The sequence below is a fragment of the Camelus dromedarius genome, chromosome 5 (assembly GCF_036321535.1).
Source record: "Camelus dromedarius isolate mCamDro1 chromosome 5, mCamDro1.pat, whole genome shotgun sequence".
Lineage (NCBI taxonomy): Eukaryota > Metazoa > Chordata > Mammalia > Artiodactyla > Camelidae > Camelus > Camelus dromedarius.
The window spans coordinates 22,899,933-22,924,042 of record NC_087440.1 but is presented as its reverse complement, the minus strand read 5'-3'; the positions used below and the strand labels follow the sequence as shown (position 1 = coordinate 22,924,042).

The 24,110-nt window shown below is 52.0% G+C and overlaps 1 protein-coding gene across 5 annotated transcripts; it reads right to left on the bottom strand.

Annotated features, from left to right (window-relative positions):
• Nucleotides 1–1,740: 1,740 nt before the first annotated feature.
• Nucleotides 1,741–22,518, bottom strand: BMF (Bcl2 modifying factor). Of its 5 annotated transcripts, none has more exons than XM_064485743.1 (5): nucleotides 22,381–22,518; nucleotides 21,871–22,006; nucleotides 19,452–20,406; nucleotides 17,752–17,912; nucleotides 1,741–5,721 (listed from the first exon to the last, which is right to left on the bottom strand). In XM_064485743.1, exons 3-5 carry the CDS (start codon nucleotides 19,741–19,743, stop codon nucleotides 5,620–5,622), a joined length of 555 nt encoding a protein of 184 aa, XP_064341813.1. In that variant the 5' UTR covers nucleotides 19,744–20,406; nucleotides 21,871–22,006; nucleotides 22,381–22,518; the 3' UTR covers nucleotides 1,741–5,619. The 5 variants fall into 5 exon arrangements, with proteins under 5 accessions (XP_064341813.1, XP_064341814.1, XP_031309174.2 ...); XM_064485744.1 differs by having other exon boundaries at nucleotides 19,452–19,848; XM_031453314.2 differs by having other exon boundaries at nucleotides 19,452–19,748.
• Nucleotides 22,519–24,110: the final 1,592 nt, after the last annotated feature.

Sequence of the window (24,110 nt, the reverse complement as noted above, 5' to 3'; positions counted from 1 at the left end):
TTTTAGAAAGGTCCTCTGTCAGCAGGGAAGATGCTGTGGGTGGGGCAAGGCTGGCGAAGGGACCAGGTAGGGGCCCTGCAGTTGTCCGGGAAAACAGACTAACACTGAGACAATGCAGCAGAAATAGAATAAAGGTGCAAGGGATATTGCCGGATAAGGATACTCAGAGATTATTGATCAGCTGCCTACAAATAATAATGGTAAAAGTAAAATTATTAATAATAGGAACAGCTAACATGTACTGAAAACTTAATGCATAAGAAGCACTATTCTAAGTCCTTATACATAACCACGCATTTAATGCTCACAACAAACTTACGACGCGGGTACAATTATCATCTCATTTTACAGATGAGGAAACTGAGGCACAGAAAGGTACCTGCCCAGTGCCGCTTGGCTGGCAAGCAGCAGAGCTTGGGTTCAAACTCGGGCAGCTGTGCCTTTAACTTCTCCCTGGACTTCCTCTGCAGGGGTAAGAAAGAGAGAAGGGAGGGGCCGGCTGGGATGCGGGTGAACTCTCAGGTTTCCAGCTGGGCAACTGAGTGCAGCCTCACCCAAAGCAGGGGCCAATGACTTGAAAGAAAGTCGTTACTATCACAATCACTTAATTCCCCCAGAACCTCAGAGGAGCTGCTTCATGGGCTCAACTACAAGCCGGCACGTGAAATGTAGAATAACATCCGGACGTGGCACCCGGCCCCACTCCCACCATGCTCCAGTAAAAATAAACCTCTCTGTCCAAATATAGAATGGTTAGAAGTGCCATGTTTTACAGGAGAGGAGGCAGTTATTTGGCATTAAAAATAGACAAGTTTTGGCTTCCCCACAGATCTGGGCAAGAACACTGCAATTTCCAAATGGAAACCAAGATGGATGGGGTGAGCCCCCTTCCGACTGACTCAGCTATTTAGAAAGCCCAAAGAGAAAACTTCACCCCCTTTCTGGGCCTGTTTTCTCATCCACCAAATGAAGAGCTTAGACAAGACTACTGACGTCACTTCAAGCCCCCACTCTCCGGGAGGAAAGGAACCAGAGTCCAGGGCTGGTCCTCAGAGAGCCGACAGCATCTCAGATCCCCGGAGCCCAGCACAGACAAGGCCCCTGGACTCACAGCTTACTGCTGGTAGGACCTGGAGTGGTTTTTGCCCCAGAATTTTTAGAACTCCATCAAACACTTTAAATTACCCCTTTGAGTCAGACACATTATTAATCCACAAAGACAAGCCAGGAAGTCCCCCAACAACTAGCCTGCTTCCTGAGTTGCTACCTTGATAAAAAGGAAAGCGAAGCCCATCTTGACAAGGGCTGAGGGCTGTGCAGAGGGGCCGCCAGGGCACTGTCACTGAGGCTGCTGAGGGCCGGCCATGGGTGGGTCCTTTGTACGCACTCCCTTTAGTCCTGCGAGGCAGGCACAGCTTAATTTACACATGGAAGAACTCAAGGCTCAGAGAAGTTATACAACTTGTCTATGATCATTCAGCTGATGGACGCTGGAACCGGATCCAAATCAAGGTCTGAATCTAACACCTGTGTTTTCCCATCTCATGGGGTCTCTGCAATGCTGCTTACTGTGTGGTTAGAATGGCTCTTCAAAACCCCAAAAGGGGAAAGAAAGTCCTAACAAAAGCCAGGGGCCTTGCGGGGAAACTCAGGAGGGCAGCCAAGAAGCAAATCAGGAGTCTCTAACCCCCTAACAGATCCCTTTGCATGTTTACTGCTCCTTGACAAAGACAGACTAGCTTTGCTTTAAATGGTTTTATTAAAAATAGTACCAATTGATGAGGGAAAAGATACACACACAAATATGCATGTGAAAAACATAAAGCCAAATATTCTGTACAGGTTTAAAATCAACGGGTCCCCAACCCCGCCCTCTCTTTCGTTGCCTCTCCCACAGGCAGAGTGCCTAGAACCCAGGACGGCTAACTGGGGATGGACAAAATGCTACATTCTCACTGGGTCTCCCCCAACAGCCCCTGCGGATCCAGGGACCCAGGGATGGGGCAGGCCGCTGGGCGATGCTCACAGAGCAGGCAGAGGCACTGCTAGCTTCCCGTGCAGAGAGAGGAGCAGGGCAGACAGGAGCCTGCAGGGCTCCAAGCACCTTCAGCCCAAGAGGCTGGAGCATCTATAGAGAGCACTCTTTCTCTGCTATTCCCTCTGGGCTCAAAGTCTCAACCACTGCTCACGGTGTCCCCAGGAGGCTTCATAGGCTTGTGGGTTAACTCCTTCCTGGAAGAAATTCGGCCAGGGTAGTCTCTCACCAAGGTGTCCCTGCCTACACACAGAGGGACCCTGCAGCTTCCTCCAGCCTGGGCTGCAGCACTGATATGCAGAAGCTCAGCGAGCCCGCTGAAATGCCTGCTTTTCCTCCCCTCCAATCTCCCCACCACACTTCATCAAGTCCCTCAAATGAGACAAGTCTCAAGCTCTCAGCATGCTCCTGGCTGCCCAGGACAGTCACAGTGGCTCTTCAGACTCCAATGGAAGCTCAGGCTGGATCATCCCAAACAATCCCTTGCCTGCCATGCCCAGGCCAGACCCACCCTTGGATGGGGCTGGGCCGCTGGGGACAGAGACAAGTATGCTGGGCCCCTCCGAGCACTCAGAACACACCTGCCACAGAAGCTCCCCACACAGACCCACTTCCCTAGGGGCTCGTGGAGGGCACTGGGAAGGGTGATCTTTTTTCCTGTCTCAGACTGAGCAGGAAAAGACCACAGGGACAGCTCTCCAGCAGCCCAGACTTGGAAGCAGGCAAATGCAGAAAGGCCCAGCTGAGTCCTCTAACTTGCTGGGGGAGTCAGACACCTGGCCTGAGGGGCTTCCAGAAAACCCTATTCTGGGGTTCTGAATTAGAAGGGCTGTTTTGACCCTGAATATCAGTTTTCCCTTCCTCCAGGCCATTCCTTCCCCAGGGAGGGAGGTTTCCAGTTCCGCCCCCGCAGCCCCCCAGCAGCAAACCACAAAAGCTCCACAAGTTGTCAGCTGGTTACAGGTCAGGAGCCAGGTCAGACTCTCCCTCCCTCTAAATCTGATTCTCCACCCCCTAAATGAGAGACAGCCAAGCTCCTGGAGGTGGGGGATGGGGAGAAGGAGCCCAGGAGGAGGGATGTGTCTCCTGAGGTTGGACTTGAGGAATGTTCAGACCAACTTACCAGGCAGAGGGGGAGGGGCCAGTCTAGATCACTAGGCCAATTATAAATAGCCAGCTACCTCTCGGGTTCTAGGGGGAGGGGGAAGGAGGGGCGTTTTTTACACTGTGCCCTGGCTTGCTTAGGATAGTCAGTTAGTTCCTGGTTTCACAGAAGATGGAGACAGTGCATTCAGACCAGACTCCACCAGGCTCCAGGCTCCAGGCTCCATGATCAGGCGAGCTTGTCAAACTCTGGGCTCAGTTGTCAGGACAGGCCACATAACATCCCGCCCGGCCTGGCACAGTCTCTGAGGCTGATGGCTTTGCCTCAGCACCAAGGCCTGGACCATTTATTTGCTCTCTCACTCAGCTCAGGTGGAAGGGCCCACTAGGAGGGGATAAAAGTCACTGGTAGAAATAATCCTAGTTTTCTTATCTGTGCCACTCAAGCACATACCAGCAGCCTGCCCATCAGAGCCTTGGTCCAGGAGAGGGAAAAACAACACACATTCTATGCACATCAAGGAACAGTGTGGAGATACACAGGGAAGGATGGATGTCACAATGGTCCGTGTATCCCAGTGCCAGTCTTCACGTCTGTCCCCTGCGTTCCTTCTTAAAAGTAGGAACCCACCTTTTTAGCAGACAAACCATGGTGCACACCCTGAGACTATAATTCTGGCCAAGAATAGGTAATATCTCCAGAACACCCAAGCAGAACAAAACAAAGGCTTATAAACAGTTTGAAGTCCCTCTCCTATGAGCCACCGTGAGCTCATAGGGCACCTTTGTGCAAATAAGGAAAGGCACCCCCTCCTGTGAGTAGACACAGCCCTACACTATGGCATACAGCTTAGTGAGCAGAGCATGGGCTGGATTCTAGTTTTCATTAGCTTCCGCTGCAGGTGCCCTTGTGCAGTGAAAAACCTGCCTGACCGTGTATCCAGAAGATCAACGTGTCCTTCAACAGTGACAAAGACCTCCTCTCTGCAGAATTAGAGGAGCTTGGGCTTGTTCCAATTTGAGAGACTACTCTGGACTCCTCCAATTTCCTTGGGTAGCCCTGGGGTCTTCTCTGTCCAGGGAAGCCATCTTTTCTTCGGGTCTTGCTTCACTGTTAAGCACCAATGTTAACTTTTTCTTACATATGCAAAAATGATAACTTAATTTTGGGGTGTCTAGTTAACATCTAGAAACCCTGTCTTTTTAGATTCCCTGTGTCTGTTCTCAGGGCTGCCAGACTGGCTGCTTTAAATCCTCTCCATTAGTGCCACAGCAAGGAGAGAAGGGAAGAAGTTCAGAGGCAGCTGTGATCCTGCTGAGTCCCAGAGCACACCTTTCTGGCCAGGCTGGGAGCTGAAGGAAGACAGGAAATGTGTACCCGGCTTTGACAGTTCCGCACTCTAATCATTGTCTGTTACTCTAAAAGACACGTTTCAGCTGACAAAGCCACTGTGCTGGCTTCTTCCTGTATCCCACCAGGTATGAAAAAGGAGTGGGGATAAAGGGGAGGAGGTATGTGGTTTCCAAGGAAACCGAGGGGTCTGGGCTCTTCTAGGGCCAACTCTTGTAGGTGGGATGGCCACCATGTTTCCCGGTGCCACTGCAATCCTGTCCCTTCAAGCCCTAGAGTGCTGAGGTTGGGGGGTGGAATGCAGTCTGCTGGCTGTGTCTTTTGCAAGAAGAGCTGACCAAGGCACAAGCTGCTGCGACAGCACGTTGATTGGCTATGTGGCTCATCCACGGTTGACACCCAGCCAGTCCCAGGCAGCCAGAGGTGGCAGTGGTTCTGCACCTGAGGACCAATCCTGAGGCTTCCAAGTGGAACCAAGTCTACCCAGAAGTTTGGTTCATTTTTGCGGCACATTTGAGGGGTCCTTGGAGAAACCCAACCCTCCCTGAGGTCTGCTGGAGATGACAGGGACCGGGCAAGAATCCCTGAGCCCTTGGGGTGGGCGATGGCTGGGCCCACTGAGAACCCAGACACGGCTGGCTGACCGGCCTGGTGAAGTTGCCGTGTGCGGCTGGAAAGCCCCTGGCTGAGGCCCTGGGGGGTTAAAGCAGTGTGACCATCGAATCTGGGCCTCATCCACGGTGGAAAGCTGAAAGGTTTGGTGGAACCAGGAGTCTAATCCAGTCTCCTATTTCTTTACCAAGTTCCTGTGGGAAAACTACAGTCCACTCACCGGAGAACATCACTACCTCGTCATCTTCAACAACTGATGACTTAAGGATCTACTTCTCCAAGCACTTGAGAGGTCCCACATCATGGACACATCAGCCTCTACTTCAACAGTGTTTGACAAAGGTCCCCATTCCTGGTCAAGGCCCTGAACAGGGAAAGAGGTCCGGCCTGGATATGTCTTATGTACACAGAAATTTTTAAAATAAAAACACAAAACAACAACAACAACTTCACAAGACAGTGTCCGTCCTCGCCGATGTCCTTCCGTGGTGCCCCAGGTGAAGAGGGCAGCCCAGCCTCACCTGGGACCTGCCCCATTTCTGTTCTCATCTCCATTCAAAGCGAGGTTGTGCAGGAAGAGGAGGATCTGCCACCACATGCGATTTCTGTTCTGCTGGTGCTAAAAGGAAAAAAAAAAATCAACGCAACTCCTAAACACAGCCTGAGACGACTCCTTATCATTTCCAATAAAAGTTCAGATCTACACATCTCCAGGCGGCACTTTAATCCCATCAGTACAGCCAACGGGGGGGCGGGGGGAGCAGGACTAGAGAAGTGGCAATGAGGGGGAGATAGTTGGAGTTCTCCAAAAACAATTGCAGTTTGAACATTAAAAAGAAAAGACCCGGCTCTTTATGCACTGTGCACAAGAGGATTAAACTTTTTCCCCTGCTTGCAGGATTTTCCAGAGTTTAGCCAAGTGCTGCTTTTAATCAGATTGGCTCCTGAGCCCCTCAAACCTCAGCAGCCTGAACAACAAACTTTCTTCAGAAAGAAAGAGAAGAAGTGCCCCCCTCTCTCCCCCAACTCCAAAGTAACACAGAGAACAAGGGGGGGGCCTCCATCTGCAAGTGATTTGACACTGTGAAGGTCAAAGGGTTAATCTTCAATTTAAACCACACTGCTGAGGCAGCAAAAAACTGATTTCATCCAGTGCAAACACGCACACACACAGACACAGACACACACACACACTTGTGCGCCCGCCCTCTCTCCCTTCCCAGCATCTCCAGCTCCGCGCTGCCCTTTTTATAGCTGCTCTTGACAGTAAGCCATAAATAATCCCTCTTGGAGCGCTTTCCTACTGACTGGAGCCAATTAAACGTTAAGCAAGAACGTACTTGAAAACAAAACAAAAACAAAGAATGCACACTACTCTCTGGAGGTTATCCCAGGTCCTACTGTCAGGCAGGGAAGCTGGGGGCAAAGGTCAGGGGTCAGTGGCTCACAGGATTGTGGCTGGTGCCCCGCCCACACAGGTACCATTTCCCAGGGGCCAGCAGAGGCCCGGGGAGGGGAGGGGCGCCTGAGGGGTGCTGCAAGAGGCAGTCTTTGTTCTCTCTTTGTCCGCCAGGGCAGGAGAACTGGGCTTGGGCCTTGTCCACAGGGTTCTCAGTGGACAGGGGGATAAAAACCTAGTGTGCAAAAAGGAGCCAGCAAGGAGGCTGAACTTGGATTGCTGTGGTGGCCCAGGCAGCAAGCACGCTGATGTGAAGTACGGGGAGGGGTGGGGGGCTGGAGCCCCTGCTGTCTTTAACCACGCCCAGGCCCCTACCAGGCAGCTCCTAGTCAGATTAGAAGAGGCTATATTAAGTCAGAGGCAGGACTGGAAAGTGAGCCGGGGGCTCCTGGATGCCTAGAGCTGCACAGGTACCCCCGGCCCTGGCCTAGCTGACCTGTCCCCAGGCAACTGTGCAGGTTGTGGGGCCCCTGTCACCCTGCCTGAGGCCACAAAGAGAGGTGAGATGTCAGGCTGCCCTGTCATAGATTGTCTCCCACCCCATGCCCACATCTATGGCAAGAGCGTCCGTCTTTCCCTGGCAGAAGGGGAGACTGGAAAACAACCCAGAAAGTTGGAGGCACGGCTCCTGCTGGGAGGAGAAGGGGTGTGCCAGAGGAGGCCTGGCAGACAGTGACTGGGGAGACTGATGGCTTCCTTGTATTTTGTAAACAAAGACGAGTAAAAAAGAGGAAACACACCCGGCTTAACAAAATCTGGTTAGAGTAAAGCAGCGTGAAAATGGACTCAGCTGCAAACCTGAAGACTCAGGCCTCCTGCAGCAGCTGGGCAGAGCACCCCCTCCTCCTGCTTCCCCTCCCCAGCTGCTGCCCGGGACAGGTGCAAAGGTCATGGGGTGGAACAGGAGGAAAATCCAGGAAGATTTTTCTGGAGAGGCCAGTCAGCTGGAATTCTGAGGCTCCTCAGGTGCCTGTTTGAAAAGGCAGAGTAACAATAACAACCATGATCCTAACAGTAACTGTAACTTGAGTGTGCCGGGTTCTGAATGTTTTACATCCTTGCTTCTTAAAGTGTGGTCTGTGGACCAGCAGCTACAGCATCGGCTGGGAGCTTATTACAAATGCAGACCTACTGAATCAGAATGTGCATTCTTAACAAGATCCCAGGTGACTCTGAGATACATTGGAGTATGGCAGCACTGCTCGAGATGTGTTAAACTCCTTCGGTCCTCTCAACAACCCTATGAGGTAGGCATATATTATCACGCCCATTTTATAGATGAGATCATTGAAAGAGTTAGGTAACTTGGCCACAGAGCTAGTAATGGCTGGGACTGGGTAAATCCAGACCACGTGGCCCTCGAGCAATGTCCTTACCCATTATCACTATGCTCCGAGTGCCACCATATACCTTCTTTCTACCAGAGCAGACCCTCTAGCTTCCTCTTCTCTAAATCATCTCTAAAGAAGCTCAAGGGCCCAAGAAGGGAGATCACAATTCTATGATTTGGGGCCTGGACCAATTCCATCTCTGTAGGGCTCAGTTTCTCCCCCAATTCCCCTAATGGAGGCCACTTGCTGCCTGGGTAACTTGCTGGGCTCTGAGGTCTCTGGGGATGAGGGAAGGATGCACACCCACTCCAATCATTTGGAAGCAATTGTGAGCCAGACTGTTGTCTTGCTGGGAGACACAGACCGGCCTAGGTGCACATGGTACCACACTCAGGAAGGACCTAGGTTCTGTGCCTCTGCTTGTGACAGGCCTCGGGACTCCTGAATCAGCAAGGAAGGAACTCTGAGCAGTAGATGGCTCCCTGGGCCAGGAATCAGAGGACCTGATAGGCTGGGGTCTCCCACCAGCCCGAGTCCTCACTTTTCTTATAAATGAAGTGCAGGTGTGGTATTAGGCCAGTGGCTCCCACACCTGACTGTGTCACAGAATCTACTGAGGTGCTATTGTGAATACAAAGTCCCCAGTCCCACCCAGACCAACTCAAGGAAGGGGCCCAAGAATGTGTATACTGAAAAGCTCCCTAAGCGACACCTTTTAAAATCACAAGTAACATTTATTGTAACTTTTAGTCATAAAAGTCAGACATGCTAACTGTAGAAAAATTGGAAAATACCAGAAATTAGAGAGAAGAAAATAAAATCACTTGCAATCTGATAGCCTGGAAGAAAACACTTCATGAGTTGGTATTTTCTTCGATCTCTTTCAATCTCTTCCCACCCGAATGATGACTTGGCCACGCCGGAGGTAAACCCTGCCGAGGTGGTTTGAAGGCAGCCAGGCCACAGACAGGCATTTGGAAACCACTAAGGTGCTTTCCAACCCTAAACTGTGGTGACTTGGAGTTTGCCATCCACAATGACCTTCAGGATTACAACCCAGAGCTCCAACAAATGAATCCAGTCAGCCTGGCAGAGGGTCTGGGTGGGCCTGGAGAACAGGCTGCCTAGGACAGGGTTAAGCTGGCCACCGTGGCAGCCACAAGAGCAACAAGAGGCCTGGGACACCATCTATTGCCCCAGGAGCCCTGGCCGTGAGCAAGAAAGGATGCCACACGTATCCCACTCAGCCTTATCCTGCCACAGGGCAGCCCTCAAAAGGCCCTTCTCTGAAAGGAAACCAAACTGCCACCTACCAAGAGAATCAAAGAATGCCTTGATTATGAGGCACAACAATAAATAACGTATTTTTAAAAAATTAAACAAAGGGGCCTGACTAGAAAGGGAAGAAAGAGGACTTGAAGGGAGGCCAGGGAGAGAAACAGTAAGGAGGAAGGAAATCAACATTCACCAAACAGGATGAAGGACACAAAGATACCAAAGCACCAGAGCACACGGATCCTTCCAGGAGAGAGTGTGGGGGAGAGGGGGAGAAGGATGGGGGGCCAGGGAAGAGTACGCTTGGCCTCTGGGTCTCAGACACCTGGCACAGCAGCCAGCACAGGACCTGAGCCCAGCCAGGGCAAACCCCTGGTGCAAGGCCCAGCTCTCCAGACTGGCGTGGGGCCCCTCAAAGTTTGGCAACCTGCAAAGAGTGGGGGTTCCTGGGATGTACAGCCAGGAGGCCCTCAGGGATAGGAGACTGGGGGTCAGGAGATGGGAAGCTGATGGGGATTTAGGCTTACACCAGTGGGGAGGGTATAGCTCAGTGGTAGAGCACATGCTTAGCCTGCTCAAGGTCTTGGGTTCAATCTCTGGTACCTTCATTTAAAAAACAAACAAACAAACAAAAAAATGAAGGAAGAAACTAACATGACTGAATGTTATTCTGTCTAATAATAAAATGGGTCATAAAATGACAGAAGCTTACACCAAAGCTCTCAAATTCAGAGAGGGGAGGACCAAGATATGAAAGGAAAGAACAGAAGTGAAAACTCTGAGGGAAGAAGTCAAGGGTAAAAACATTCTTTTCAGTTGAGAGAGTATAACCAGGCATAAGAGACCTAGGGTTCTTCCTTCCATCCCACTTTCTGTGATTGGGGGATTCATGAAGGCAGTCAGTTGACAAGCATTCAAGTCACCCCTACTGTGTGCAAGGCACCGAGACTGAACGCACCCGGTCATTCGTCCTGTACAACAGGGAACATGTAGGGCACATAGTAGGTGTTCAGCAAGCACAATGGACCGACTACAGAAAAGTCAGCCTTGCAAGATAACTCGCTTGTCTGAGACCAGGAACAACTGATGTCTGGCCAGGTCTAAAGATGTACTTGATATGATAGGGTCAGCCTCATGCCTACAGAGAGGCCCAGCTAGTAAAAGGCTCCCTGCCCCCCTGCCAAAAAAAGAGCTGCTGTGGTTTCTGACGAGGTTGGATTACACAAATCAAACTCTGTTTCATCCCACATGGCCTCTGCCCTAAGCACAAAGAGTGTTCCCTGCCCTCCCCAGATAAGAATCTCCCTCTGCCTCTCCCTCTTCGGATCCAGTTCACACCCTCTGGGGACTCTGCGTGTCACCAGTGTATCAGATGCTCCAGCTGGAGCTAATTCACCCCAAAGAATTAGAGAAAGAAGCACAGCTAAAAGGTAGCCCCGATTTAAAAGACCCTAACACACAAAATGCAAACTGACCAAACAGACAGCAATTTATAATGTCTTATGCTTAGAACACAGTGCTTTTCTGTCGTCTCTTTTGCTCTTCACAAAGGTCTGAGCCATAGGACGGACAGGTCTTATTGTCAATCCCATTTTACAGGTGGGGAAGCAAAGGCTTAGAAAAGTTACCCCAAGCAAGTTAGTTGCGAGGGAAGTGATTCAGACCCCTGACTTCTGACTCCAGTACTATGTTCTTTCACTAAAATATTACTGTGTGTTTATTCACATTATAAAAATAGTATTAGCTTTTCAAAGGGAATCGCCACTTAACTGCTCCCCTAGTATGTTTAAAGAAATTGTTTCCAGATCATTAACTATTTAGTAAGGATGCTGTGGACCAGAAAAAATAAACCTTTCAGGAGGCAGAGCTAACTGAAGATCAAAAAGAAATAAAGCTAAAATTGGTCTGAAATTATAACTTCAGATCATTTTCTGAAACCATGTGCAGTTCCTTTAAAATGCAGAATTGTATATACTCTGCTTTACAGGGGGATACACTCTCTATAAAGTGATGTTTTCCCACCTCTTCCCTTCCTCCTTCCTACTCTAAACCCACCACAGTGGGGCTGAAGGACAGAGCCTTTCCATTGAGAACAGGAAGACAGAGCTAAGAGAGAATTCAGGAAAATCCCATGGGAAAGAAGTTGGGAGGATGTTTCTGTTGGATTCAGCAAGCTTTTATCAGGCACCGAACTGAGCTAAGGACAGAAAGATGAGCAAGATGTATGCTCCATTATTTTACTATCTGAAGGGGAGAAACACAAGAACACAGAACTGTTTCACAGGAGGCAGAGCCAGGTCAGGGCAGTAACAGGAGCTCCATCATATTCTCACTTTCTAGGCTGAGGAACAGGGATGGGTGATGGAGGACCACGGTTTTAGGATCAATCAGATCAGTACGGCTCCCAGCTTGGCCACTTACGGTGTAACTTGGGCATGTTATCTCACTTCTCCCAGCCCCAGCTTCCTACAAAATGGGGATCATGGAGTCTAGAAGTCCAAGGTTGCTGTGCTGATTAAATGAGAAAAATATATGTAAAGCATCGGGTCAGTGGCTGCACCGTCAGCTTACCCCTTCCCGGTGAGGACAAGGAAAACCTGGGCCCAACTCCACTTCGCTGGGCACTTCTCTCAACACCCTCAGCTCAGGGCACCCACCCCAGGGGTGCTACCTTTTAAGCAAACTCAGGGAGACCTGGGGAAATCCCTGACTTCACTTTGAGATGGGCCATGGCAGCCAGAGACCACTGGGCTCAGAATTCCAGGCTGCTGAGCTGGGTAAGGGATTCTGAAACCCATGGGACAGTCCCTTGGGCCCCGTGGGCCCACTGCCCCAGATGGCTTTTGACCCAGACACCTAAGGAATGAGCAACGTGGCAAAACGGAAAAGGAAAAAAATACTCCTTGCGAAGAGGTTCCTCAGCCTAGCCAGCAGCGCTCAGAGGACGCTGAAGCCACCAGCTGCCACCATGGCAACACAGATCACTTCTCCAAGGAAGAAAGGGCAGCCTGGGCTCGGCTGGTTCTCAGTGGAAGACAGGAGGGCTTCCTCTAACATAACTAGAGACCACTGGCTTCAGCCACCAAGGTCTAGGGGTGGGGGGAAAGGGCTGTGTGTGCCACCCATGTCTCCAGAGCCTTGTGCTGCACCTCCGTGGCCTGGAGGTAGGAAGTGCTGAGGCCCTCACCCAGCTTTCCCGGGGGATAGCTGTCTCCCAGAGTCTGAGAACAGATCCATCAAACTACTGGGCAATTTCTTAAGAACTCAGGGAGCAACAGGGGTGTGTGCTCTCTGGTCAAAAGTAAGGCAGACAAGGGACTGAGGAGGGGGCAGGTCTACTGTGGGTCTACAAGGCTGTGGAGAAGGACCCCCAAGGCTCTCACTCCCAACCTGGGGCCTTTGCAGCTGGCTGTTCTCATCCCGCCTGGGGCCAGTCCCTGGACAGGACAAAGCAGGCTGAGCACGGAAGCCCAACCCTCCTCCCCACACTGGCTGTTCTTGTACTGGTCATGGAACATGCCCTCTTGGTTGCCAGACACAGATCAAAAGGCAAACCAGACGTTTTTCTTTATCCTTCTTTCCTAGTGCCTCCCCCTCCCTCCCATTCCCCCACATTCCCACCCCTCCACCTCACCCCCACCCCACCCCCACTCGAAGGAAAATAAAAACAAAAGCCAACCCTATCCCCATGGCTTGCCTTGGCGGGGAGGGAATGAACTGTCCGGAACTACAAGGCCCTTCTCCTGGAAGAGAGAGTAGTCAGGTGCAGAGTTGTGTGGGGAACTCGGCTCTAGTCAGCCACGCTGATGACTCAGAAGCTAAATATAGCGAGCGATATAAACAGAGCCAGCCACAGAGCAAACACAGGGCCCCCAGCCCCGGCACTGGCTCTCACGCACAGCGCTCTCGACAGCCCCTCCCCCAGCCTCGCTTTTCCCCGGGCACTGTCCAAAGTGGAACCATCTACTTCTGGGACCCTTTTTACTCTAGAGCAAATCTCTGGGTCTCCTGCCCAGGGCTGCCCCACCTAGGGCCTGAACAACCTCAATAGCCACAGTCTGAGCTCCAGAAAACAACTCGCCAACAAGGAGAGCATCCCAAAGGGTCAGGAAGTAGTAGTACGGGGCTCCCTGAACAAAGGATCCAGGCTGCTGGCAGAGAAGCTGCTAGTTAATAAACCACGCAGACACCACTTCGGGTACAACTTCCAAAAGAGCCCCCCAAGAACTATAAAGCCAGGTCCAAGTAAAATCCTAAAAGCATCTTCTAACCCATTTACAAAAGTCCACACATCAATTAATTACACATATTACCATTTCCAAAGGGCTCTCACACCAATTCTGCAAGGTAAGTATGAGTAACCGAGGCTCAGAGAAGTTAAATGATTTGCCTATGAACACAGAACTCCTAAGTGACAGAGCTGGGACTTGAACCCAAATCTGCCTCTAAGTCTAGGATTCTTTCTGTGATACTGCAACTAAAGATGAGTTCAACTGAGTGGCTGAAATTTTGGCTCAGAATTCATTTTCCAGAAAGTCTAATTACTATTCAGGGAATTTTCAAATCTGACTGTTCTGAATGGAGCCACTACTGGTCCAAGTGAAAAAGCCATTTCCAACATGAAGAATTCCAACCCTCCTGTATCTTTATTCACTCAACAGTCCACAGTAGCTACTTTTCTTTGGAGGATTCTTGGCATCTTAACATTGCCCAGGAATACCCCACAAATTTCAAGATGGTGCCATTGAGATAGAAGACTTTCGTAAGGGGAAGGGCACCAGCTTCTGCCCATTCTTCAGCTCAAGGCAGGAGAGACCATGGCAGGAGGACTGGAAAGAAGCTGGGACTCAAATTCTGGCCAGAACAGCCCTTGAGCTCAGGGAGGAAGCAAACCCGTGCCACTATTTTCCCAGTAGAAGCTGGACAGACAAGAAACACCAGGGCATCCTCACAGAGCCCAAGACAAGGTAGGCCATGGTCAGCAGACCACCAGAGGTCACTTGTCACAACTGGACAGCTCACAGAGGCACAAAGAGGGTAACATTTCACTCCTGACCCAGCCAAAGGAAGGTGGCGTAGGTGACCATGTGTGGAAAGGCTTTTACCTCTACTTGCTCGGCCTCCAGCTCTCTTGCTGCTTTGGAGACCCAAAGCACTGATAGCAAGCACCTCACTGACACTCATCTTCTACCTCCAATTCCTTGCCCGTCGGTCCAGAGAAGCCACCTTGAATGGATCACTCAGGTAACCAGGCTAGACCTCCACCCCACATGCTCCTTGAGAAACATGCTGGGAGGGCTTATGGTCTGAAAAAACCAGAACCAGGGGGAATTTGGAGCATGCTGCCTCTAGGATCATGCTGATGCATTCAGTTTGCCATAAGGCCATCCTACAATGCACCACCCCATCATCACAGCTCTCCCTGTGCTCCACATCTCCTAGGGAGAAGGCTTCCCCTGATACAGAAAAGGAATAAGAGGTCCCTAATCAGGCACAAAAGGCAGGATCTCACATTCCCTACAGGACTCAGGGGCCCATTGCCACTGTCTGGCCCTGAAACACCATCCCAGACCTGAGGAGAGAGGAGATAGCCAGGCCCCTTCAACCCTCTTACTGCCTCTTGGGTCATCTTTCTTGGTTATCTAAATTCAGCCTACCATGCTGGAGACTGACCACTATTCTCTGAGCAGAAATGTACAAAGCCAAGGCCCACAACTGAACAGCTTGGACACCAATTTCCCTGGACATTGGCAGGGAGCCAGGGGAGGCAGCTTTGCTCAGGGAACAGTTTGACAAGTGGGGTGTCAAATGCCCTGTAAGCTGACAAGGACAAATGTGGGGGATAATCTGAATTATAGAGAGACTGAAGGAAATAAGCATTAAAGAATACCTATTGTGCCTGGAACTTTCGTAGGTTCCTAATGCCACAATAAGATTCTGTGGCATTAGGTCTAATTTACAGAAGAAGAAAGAGGCTGCACATGGTCAAGTGACTCCCTAGGGGCTAGCAGGTGGCAGAGGTGGCATTCAAACCTGGGTCTTCTGACCTTGTATCTGAAGCCTAGAGACTTAATTGTGAATTTCTTCCGTCCCAGTGCTTCAGTGTCCCTGCCTGCAAAGATGAGGGAAAGGCACTACATATAAAATAGATAAGCAACTTTATATGGTGTAGCACAGGCAACTATATTCAGTATCTTGTAGCAACCTATAATGAAAAAGAATATGAAAAGGAATGTATGTGTGTACATGTATGACTGAAACATTATGCTGTACATCAGAAATTGACACAACATTGTAAACTGACTATACGTCAATAAAAAAAGATGAGGGAAAGGAATAGGGAAAGAAGATAAAAGATAAAGGATATATGAGTGACAACAGTATTTTGTAGATATGAAATATTTAGACATTAGTTTATATTAATCAAGCTCAGAAAATGACTCACTTCTTAAAACTAGCTGCTTTTCCGAAAGGTCCTATGCCAGTGCTCCACCAGCCCTTCCCCCAAGGATGAGCTCCTAGTGAAGTGAGCAGGGTGAGTGGGGAGGAGGGGATAAAACTGAGAGGACTCTCGTGGACCAAAAGCCTGGCTCTTCACAATGGAAGATTTGGGAAAACCAGCTTGAAGCTAGAGAGGCCAGCCTCCTGCCACTGCATGGTAGGAGGAGGTAGCTGGCAGGAACAGGAAGGTAAGGGGCACAGGGAAGTCAGGAGCCAGTAGCGAGTGAGGTGCAGAGCAGGGGAGACTCCAGTTCCCTTCCAACTCTGCGGATCTGCCCCTCCTCCTCACAGGCTGGAAGCCTTGGACTGAGAGGACAGCACCTTGTCTAGAGTTGAACCAAGCCCTCAAAGAGACAGCTCTGCCTTGGGGTCAATGATGCCAAGCAGCTAAGACCAGGGTCAGACCTGGGGATAAGGGCCACCTTCTCCTGTTCAGAACTGAGTCAGGAAGGAAGGGCCTTAGGCTAAGTTCTAGTCCAGTGCCAGGGCATACCTGGGCAAGTTAGGGTGGTGGGCTCCTCCTGGTCTGCTCCCCAGCCTACAGGGGCTCACCAGTGGGTGGGGAAACATTCTGGGAAACTGTTGAAAGATCAGGTCTATTGGGAATGAAGCAATGCCTTCTAGAGAGTCCCGCAGACAAGCCTAGGAGACACACAGCCACCGTGTCCTCCATCAGCTACAGCCCCAGGACTGGGAGCTGCGAGCTCAGCCCAACCACAAGCCTATACAATCAGGGTAGAGTGAATGGGCAGGACGAAGGCCAAGAGAGAAATCAAGAATCAGAGTGAGTCCACACATGGACTGAAGGGGAAACTCGAAGCCAAGTTTCCACAGAACAATCAAAGGAGGGAACAGGGGCTTGAGCTTAGAGCCAGAGAAGACGGCCAAGCTGCCTTATGATCTAAGCATTGGGCCACCCTCACTTCCTGAGGGGCTGAAAGAGCCACCAGGACCAGGTCTAGCCCCAGGTTTCCCTCAGAACCCCTTGTGCACAGGCATTCACCATATCTAACCCCCAAAGGCCTGTTACTAGGAAACCCAAAGTCAATTTCTCTTCCCCCTAGTGCTGGCCATGGTTCGGCCCTCAAGTCAAACCTTCTATTACCAACAGCTCTCCTTTGGTCACCTCAAGTTCCCCATCTAACCTCAGGGTCTGCCCAATCACAGTGAATTATTTATTCTCTTGATTTCCTGACAGAGAGTCAGATATAGACACACACACTCAGCCCACTGGATCTGGGACACTGTCCTTGGGGTAGGGAATGTATTCATTTCCAGGTGGCGTGCCTTCGCTTCAGTAGTTGGCAGCCATCCAGAAAGCCAGCCCAGAGGAAGGGTTAAGTGCCTGGGGGCCGGCCCAGACAGAGGCTGCAGAGCAGGGCAGCCTCCAGCCTGCGGCACGGAGGGCTCCTCCAGCACGAGCCCGCCAGCCGCCGCCTTTGTTGATGGGCTCTGCCACATGCTCCACTGACACGCGATGCTCCGCCCTGGCGGGGCTGGTGCCAGGCTGCCAGCCAAGCACCCGGACGAGAGCCCGGCCACTGGTCTGGAGAGACTCTCTGAGGTACACACTCCTGAGTCCCAGGCCCTGGTTCCCAGACAGAGACAATGAGGAGCGGCCTCCCCAGCTGGAAAGTGTCGGGTTACAACCGGTTCCACCACTTTCCCTGACTTCAGGCCCGTCCTGGCCTTGGTTACGCATTTCCCACTGCACTGCAGCCAGGCAACTGTCCGGTTTTACTCAGCACCCTGAAAATCTTCCCCTTAGGTCTGTGAGGGACAACCTCCCACCCCTGGCCTCAAGAAGAGACCGTCTATCAATCAAGGCTGCAGAAAGGTATCCTGTTGCCCAGGAGGGATCATGGCATGAGCTGCAAGTGGGCAGATAAACAACTTGGATCTCAGAGGTGAAGGCAAGACTGCTCATCCAGTCGGGCCCACCCAGCCCACGAGAATCACAACAGTGTGAGGCCAAAACTCTGGGACCTTATCCTTGGGGCCTGGCAGAGATAGAGTTGCTGTGGAAGGCCCTGGCCCCCCAGCCCCAGCAGACTCACCCCCCTCCCCAAGCCCCCATGCCTACTTGCTGCATATGAAGCCGATGGAACTGGTCTGCAATGCATTGAAGTTTTCGGGCAATCTGTACCTCTGCTCGATGTTGCCACTGCCCTTCAGGGGGCTGCTCACCAAGGGGCAAGGCTGCAGGGAAACCGGCAGGGAGGGGGAGCCGGTAGCCAGCATTGCCTGCAAAGACAGAGGGCCCACATCTCAGCATTCTCCACAACCGCCCCATCCTCCCCATGCCTGCCACTCCTGGCCAAGACCTGGGGCAGAGGGGAGACCCTAGTATGAGAAGGGAGAGGAAGTTTGCCTGCCTTTATCAGGGCACTCTGCCATATGTGGACAGCCTGACTTGCCTGCTGCCCAAGTGTATGAAAGGTGATGCTGGGAGAAGAGAAGGGAATGGTCCCAGCCTTCCTGTCAGCCCTCTATTCGCTGGCAGGGCCATGGCAAAGGTAATAAGTGTGGGTGAACTTGCTAACCTTCGGTCCTTATTTACCAATCTATGCTTGACCACAATTCATTATTCATTATTCGTGGAACAGTAGCAGGCTGAAGCTCTTCTCTGGAAAAGCACTGGAGGCAGCTCTCCAGAATTCCTGGGTTGAGCAAAGCAAGGGACAGAGAAAGAGAAAACCAAAAGGTGTCTTCACTTTTTAATGCAGCAGAGGAGGGCTGGTCTCAGGCCCTGAAACTCTAGGCAGTGGAACAAAAAATAGGGAGAGAAGAACTCAGACCCACAGAATAGCCGAGTCCTTCTCTGGAGGCCAACCCAGGCCAGACCTCTAGACCAGCGCTCCTCATTTACCAAGTGCTGCCGCTAGGGGCGCCCGTCCGCCCGTTCCCTTCTGTTCCTCTTCCCCGCCCAGCCTGCCTGCCTTATCCATCTTTTCAGAATCCCGCCAGAACGGCTTTGCCAGGATTGCCCTCCAGGGCAGCTCCCTCCGAGAATAACTGCAGCGTCTCCTCAATCTGCTCCATCAGACACAGCAAGATAGCCTCCGAACCTTTCCCCTCCCCCCATAAGCTATTGTGCTAAATGAAGAAAACAGACTGAGTGTCTAACCCTGCCCTTTTGCCAGAGGAGGGCACATTACTCATAAAACCAACCATTTAAGCCCACAAATGAAGGGGTCTTGTCTGATTGAGCTTTGGAAACGGCCCCTTTGCTGGCACTGTGCCCAGGCAGGCCTAACCTCTTTCTCCAGTTCCCCTTCCAAGCACAGAAAGTCCCAAGTGACAACTAGGGGCCACCTTCTGCCTTCAGGAACCTCCTCTCCCAGAACAGGCTGGGTTTTTCCCTTCAGTGTCAACAGCGAGTCACAGATCCCCTAGCCTTCTCCAGGGCAATGTTGGCCACTTTACAGAAGGAACATCACTACTAGGACACAAAAGGCTGGGTCCTTCAGTGGGCCACAGGATATAAAAGCCAAGGCCCAGGTGCCCTTCTTCCAACCTAAGGAGACATCATGGACCCAAGGGTCCCACCAGGAAGGAACAAAAGAGCAGAAATAATACCAAGGCAATCTCCCTTGCCTGGGGCCCGAGAAGCCCAAGTGAGGAGCAGTAACAAGCAGAGAGGCAGCAGGTGAGAATTGAGGACTCAATAGCCCCTGCTGTTCAATTTGGGGAAGGAAATAGCAAAGGGCAGGTTTGGGGAGGGAAAGTCCCCTCTTTTCCCCCAGTCTCTAAGGGAGGAGTCCTGAGGCTAAGAGCACTCACCATAAAACAGTCGCTGGGGTTCCTCAGTCACCCCACAAGGCAGCATGACACCCTGGCTCGGGGAGGCTGGACTGAGAGTCTGGGTAGCTTTGTCTTCCTGGCTGGTGTGTCGAAGCCCGGGGCCACAGCAGTGGGTGAGAGGGAAGAGCTGCAGACGGCTGAGGGGGCAGTCCAGCTGGCTCTGGGCAAACAGGTCAGCAGAGAGCAAGCTCCCGGGCTGGGTCCCCGGCGCCCCATCCTCTGGCTGGAATACATCATCCTCCAGCTCCTCCACACACTGGGGTGGCTCCATCTCCCCTGTTAGGGTGCAATGCAGGCATCCGGGAGGCAGCCCCCACCCAGGCTAAACCTGGAAGGACTCCCCTCCCCTTCCTTCTTTCCTGTTCCCTCTTCTTATCTGGAGAAGTAGAGTCAGGGATTGATGACCGACCACCCGGGAGGTAAAGCACTGCCAAGAGTGATACCCGTCCATGAATGTGGGCTGCCTCACTGTCCTGGGACTCTGCACACCTCTTCCCTGGACCCACTCAGAGCCACCCTCCCCTTGGACTCTTCTTCTGACCCAGGCTGGTCCCGGTCACGCAGTTTGACTGCTATTCAATCTAAGCAATAGCAGGGGTATGGTCAGCTGCTATAAGCACGCAGGGTACCTGAAGAAATGTCAACAAGACTAGCCTCTGTGAGTGGCTGTGGGAGGGCAAAGGGTGCTGTGACTGGCTGTACACACAGTGCTCACAACACACACACACACACTCATTCACTGGCCTGAGGAGTAACCACCAAGTTCTCATCACAGTCTGAGCTGAGCTCCAGGCTTAGCAGCAAAAACAAAAGCCAGCAATCCTAGGGCAGCCAGGTTCCCTCCAAACCTGCTAAGCCCCGCCCAAGACTAGTCTCCACCCCTCTGCTTGCTCAACACAACAAACAGGCTCCACGATCTGGTTAAGAGTGTGTCCTGGGAGAGAGAGGGGAGAGAAACCCAAGTTAGTCATTGCAGCTGCCCTCTCAGCAGAGGAGAGCTGACTTCCCGCTGCAGCTCAGCCTAAAGGGGAGGTCCAGCATCCAACAGAGTGGCCCGCCTCCTCCAGCTCAGTCTACTCACTGGTCTCCCCAACTTCAAAGCTTTCCCCAGAGCTGACCATTCCTGCCAGCGCTGAACCTGAGATTGGTACAACCAGCCTCACAGAAGGAAGTGAAATTCAGCCCTCTCTCTTGTGACCTCACTCTCTGCCTAAACTACTCAGGTTGTTGATATGAGTTTCTTGGTGATAAAGAAGTTCCACTTGCTCCACCTGATGATGGAAGTCTGAACTTGGACTTGGGCTCCCAACCCAACCCCCCACATACACACAGAAACCCCTTAGGATCCCTGGGGCAGCACAGCCAGAGCAGCAACCACCTGAACGGCTAAAGATACAGAGAGACAATGTTTGTCACTGCATGATTCAATTAGAGGTGCCCTGGGAATTCTGTCTCCCAGTCTTTTGCCTCTGAAGAACGAGCCAAATGGTTTGTGGGTTGGTCAAATATTTAAAGGAATCTCAGTTAAATTAAGAAATTTTGGCTTTCTCAAATGCAAGCTCTCCCTGAGGTGCTTGCTTCAATCCTCCTTCAATCCCATCCTGACCTTGAGCTACCTGTGGTCCTATCTCTGCCCTCTTCCCTGGAGAGCGAGAAGATGAACACTTGGATGGCAAAACAGGCACATGGTGTTCTTTGGGTAGCGTTTCCCAAAGGGGAGTGAGAGAACTCCAGCTTATCAGTACCAGGAAACAAAGTTTTCTGCTGAAAGGACCAAGTACTGTCCTGCCAGTCACCTGGCAGGGGCTTCCCTCCTGCCCTTCCACCTCCTCTCTAAAAGCTGGCAATCCCAACCTAAGATGGGGCCCTCCAAAGCCAATCACAAGCAGGAGTCATTGTCTTGGGTTTTCCTTTGAAGCCTATCACCTCCCCCACCCGCTCCCAGCAAAGCCCCAAAGTTCAACCGTTGCCTGGACTGGACAGTGGGGGAGGTGCAGCCAGAGGGTGTGGCTCTGCAAGTCTGGGGGGACCCTTCCCACTCTCCACGAGAACTGCAGGTGGCTCTGCTGCAGTTGGGAGCCCCGGGGAGGGGCGCTGGGCAAGGTCAAGTGTAAACTGGGATACAGTAAAGAGACCCTCTTCTTCCCTTCCCCTGAGCTGAAGAGGTGGTGTCCAAACTGGTAGGAGGAGGGCACTTCCTAAGGGCACTACCAGGGAAGGCTGTACTCCCATCAAGCGGACCTAACGCCCACTGGAGCCATCCCTGCCCCTAAGGACTCTAACAGGGATGCTGAACTCAGACTTCTCCTCCTAGGAGAAGGCAGTAGCCAGACATTCTGAACCTTGACAAGGGCGAAAATCTGGGAACGCACACACACTCACACAACACACAGCAGACCTGGGTGACTCCAGGAGAGAGTCTCGGCCTCCGAGTCGTGATGCCAGGGCTCCGCGCCAGGGTCCAGCGTGACGAGCACTCGGGGGCTTGGCGCCCAAACTCAATTGGGAAGGAGGGAAAAAGGGAAAAAGCCCAGCTGTTAAGAAGAGGAGTCTTCAGACTCCGCAGGTATGCAGGACGTCCCACAACTCCCTGTCCTACCCCAAAGTCAGATCCAGAGGCCAGGCCGTTCTCGGGCGCCCAGGTCTGCACAGCAGTGCACCACAGGTTCCCCTGCCCACATGGACCCAACTCCTTGGAGTCTAAAATGCTACTACCCGCAAGTTCCTTCATGGAGCAGCGCACTTAGATGTGGGTTCTGCACCCCGTTCCCGCACCCCAGCGCCCCAGTCCATGGTCACCCCAGAAGCCTAAAGCCCAACCCTTCCCGGGCCCCCATGCGCAGCGCGATCCTCTCCCCACTTCCCCGAGGAGGTGCGATCCAACTCCTCCCGGCCCCCGGCCGCTCACCGGACTGGCGGGAAGCGGGAGACGCGGGTAGGGGCGGCGGCGGTAGCCGGCGGACCGGCGCGGGAGAAGGCCACTCAGCACCGCGCGGTATTGTTTCCAAAATACGCCCGCTCCGGGCATCCCGCAAACAGCTGATAAGGCCCCGCCTCCGGCGCGTCACACCAGCGGCTGGCCAATGGTGAGTGGAGTCCCAAGTCCCGGGCTGGGCGGCTGCCAGGGACGGTCACAAATGTACTAACCTTCCCTTGGAGACATTGCAAGGGGCCGAGCTAAATTCCGATCTCCACCAGAAACGCAATAGGGGCGCGTCGCCCGCGCAGATTCGGTTCCTAACGCTGGCTCGGGAAACTCTAGAGAGTCCTTGAGTCCTCCCTAATAGGAGGGAGATAGGGGGCGCCAAAGTGACTTTTGTCTTCTCTTTCAAGGGAATGGGTTGAATAATTTCGGCGCGTCCGTAAAGGGAGGGGAAAAGGAGGAGGCGGGGAGATTTTAGACACAGCTGGCAGCGTCCAGTGGGCCATTTGGTGGCAAAACATCCTCTCGCCTGCTAGGCGGGTCAGAAGAACACTCCAGCCCCAAAGCTGCCCGAGGCTTGAGAACACGTGTGTCTGACATTTTTACAGAGTGACGTTCAGATCAAATACACCCAAAGGGACCCTCATGTCCCTTTCATAACTGAGCTTGGACACTTAACAAAATAAACATCTGGCTGAGGACAGGAGAGATTAAAAATGCAGGGACCGCTTGGGCAGTCCCATATGGACTGTTTATGGCAGGACCATATGGACTATTCAGAAACATTTATTGAGCAGCTACATTGTGCCAGTTACTGGCCTGGGTGCCAAAAACATTATCCAGGGATAATGAGTGCCAGGGATGCAGAAAAATTCAGAATGCAAAGACTGGGGAAAGCTTCAGAGAGATGGCTGTTGAGTTGGGCCTTGAAGGATGGGACTTGGATTTTTCAACAAGGAAAACCAGACAAAATTGCCCAGGCCTAGAATCAGCAGAATCAAGTGCTGAACTGGAGAACATGTCCAGGGAGCAAGGACAGGCTGGAAGACAGGATCATTGGGTGCACATCCAGATTTAGGAAGGCTGGGCATGGGCGAGTAGGTTCAGCTCAGATTACAGAGGTAACCCTGGAAGGGCAGGCTGGGGAAACTGCACTTTATTCCAGAGGCAAAGGGGCCAGCAAGGATTTTGTAGATGAGCGACTTGACCAAATCTGAATTTTAGGAAAGATAAACAAAAGGGCCAGAAATCAGAGAGAGGGAGCCAGTCCATGACATAGACTGCATGATCCATGATGGGGCCAGATCCAAGGGTCAGAGTGGCTGGCAGTGCTCTGACCACCAAGCTGTTCTCCCTGGGTCATAAGCTCAGACAGATTTAAGCTAAGTGGAGGTGAGACCCTTAGCCCGGAGAAGCCTAAAGTCTCCTTGTACCTTTTTCCTACTCATTCTTTCCCTAGCTCCTTCAAAGGGTACCTGAAAGAGAGCAGACCAGGCATAATGAGGGCTGTGGTTGCTAGAGTAGGAAAACATTGTCCCCAAAGGATGGAGAAGAAGGAAAATGGAAGGAGGGGAGAGTCAAGCTTGGCCATCAGCCCAGTCCGCCCAAAAGTTGACAGATGTCCAGAAAGAGGTGCTGGGGCCAAAAGGAGGTGTATGATTTTACCAAGAGTCTTGGCCAAGCGGGAGTGTCAGAGCTGGTCGGGGTGACCTAGC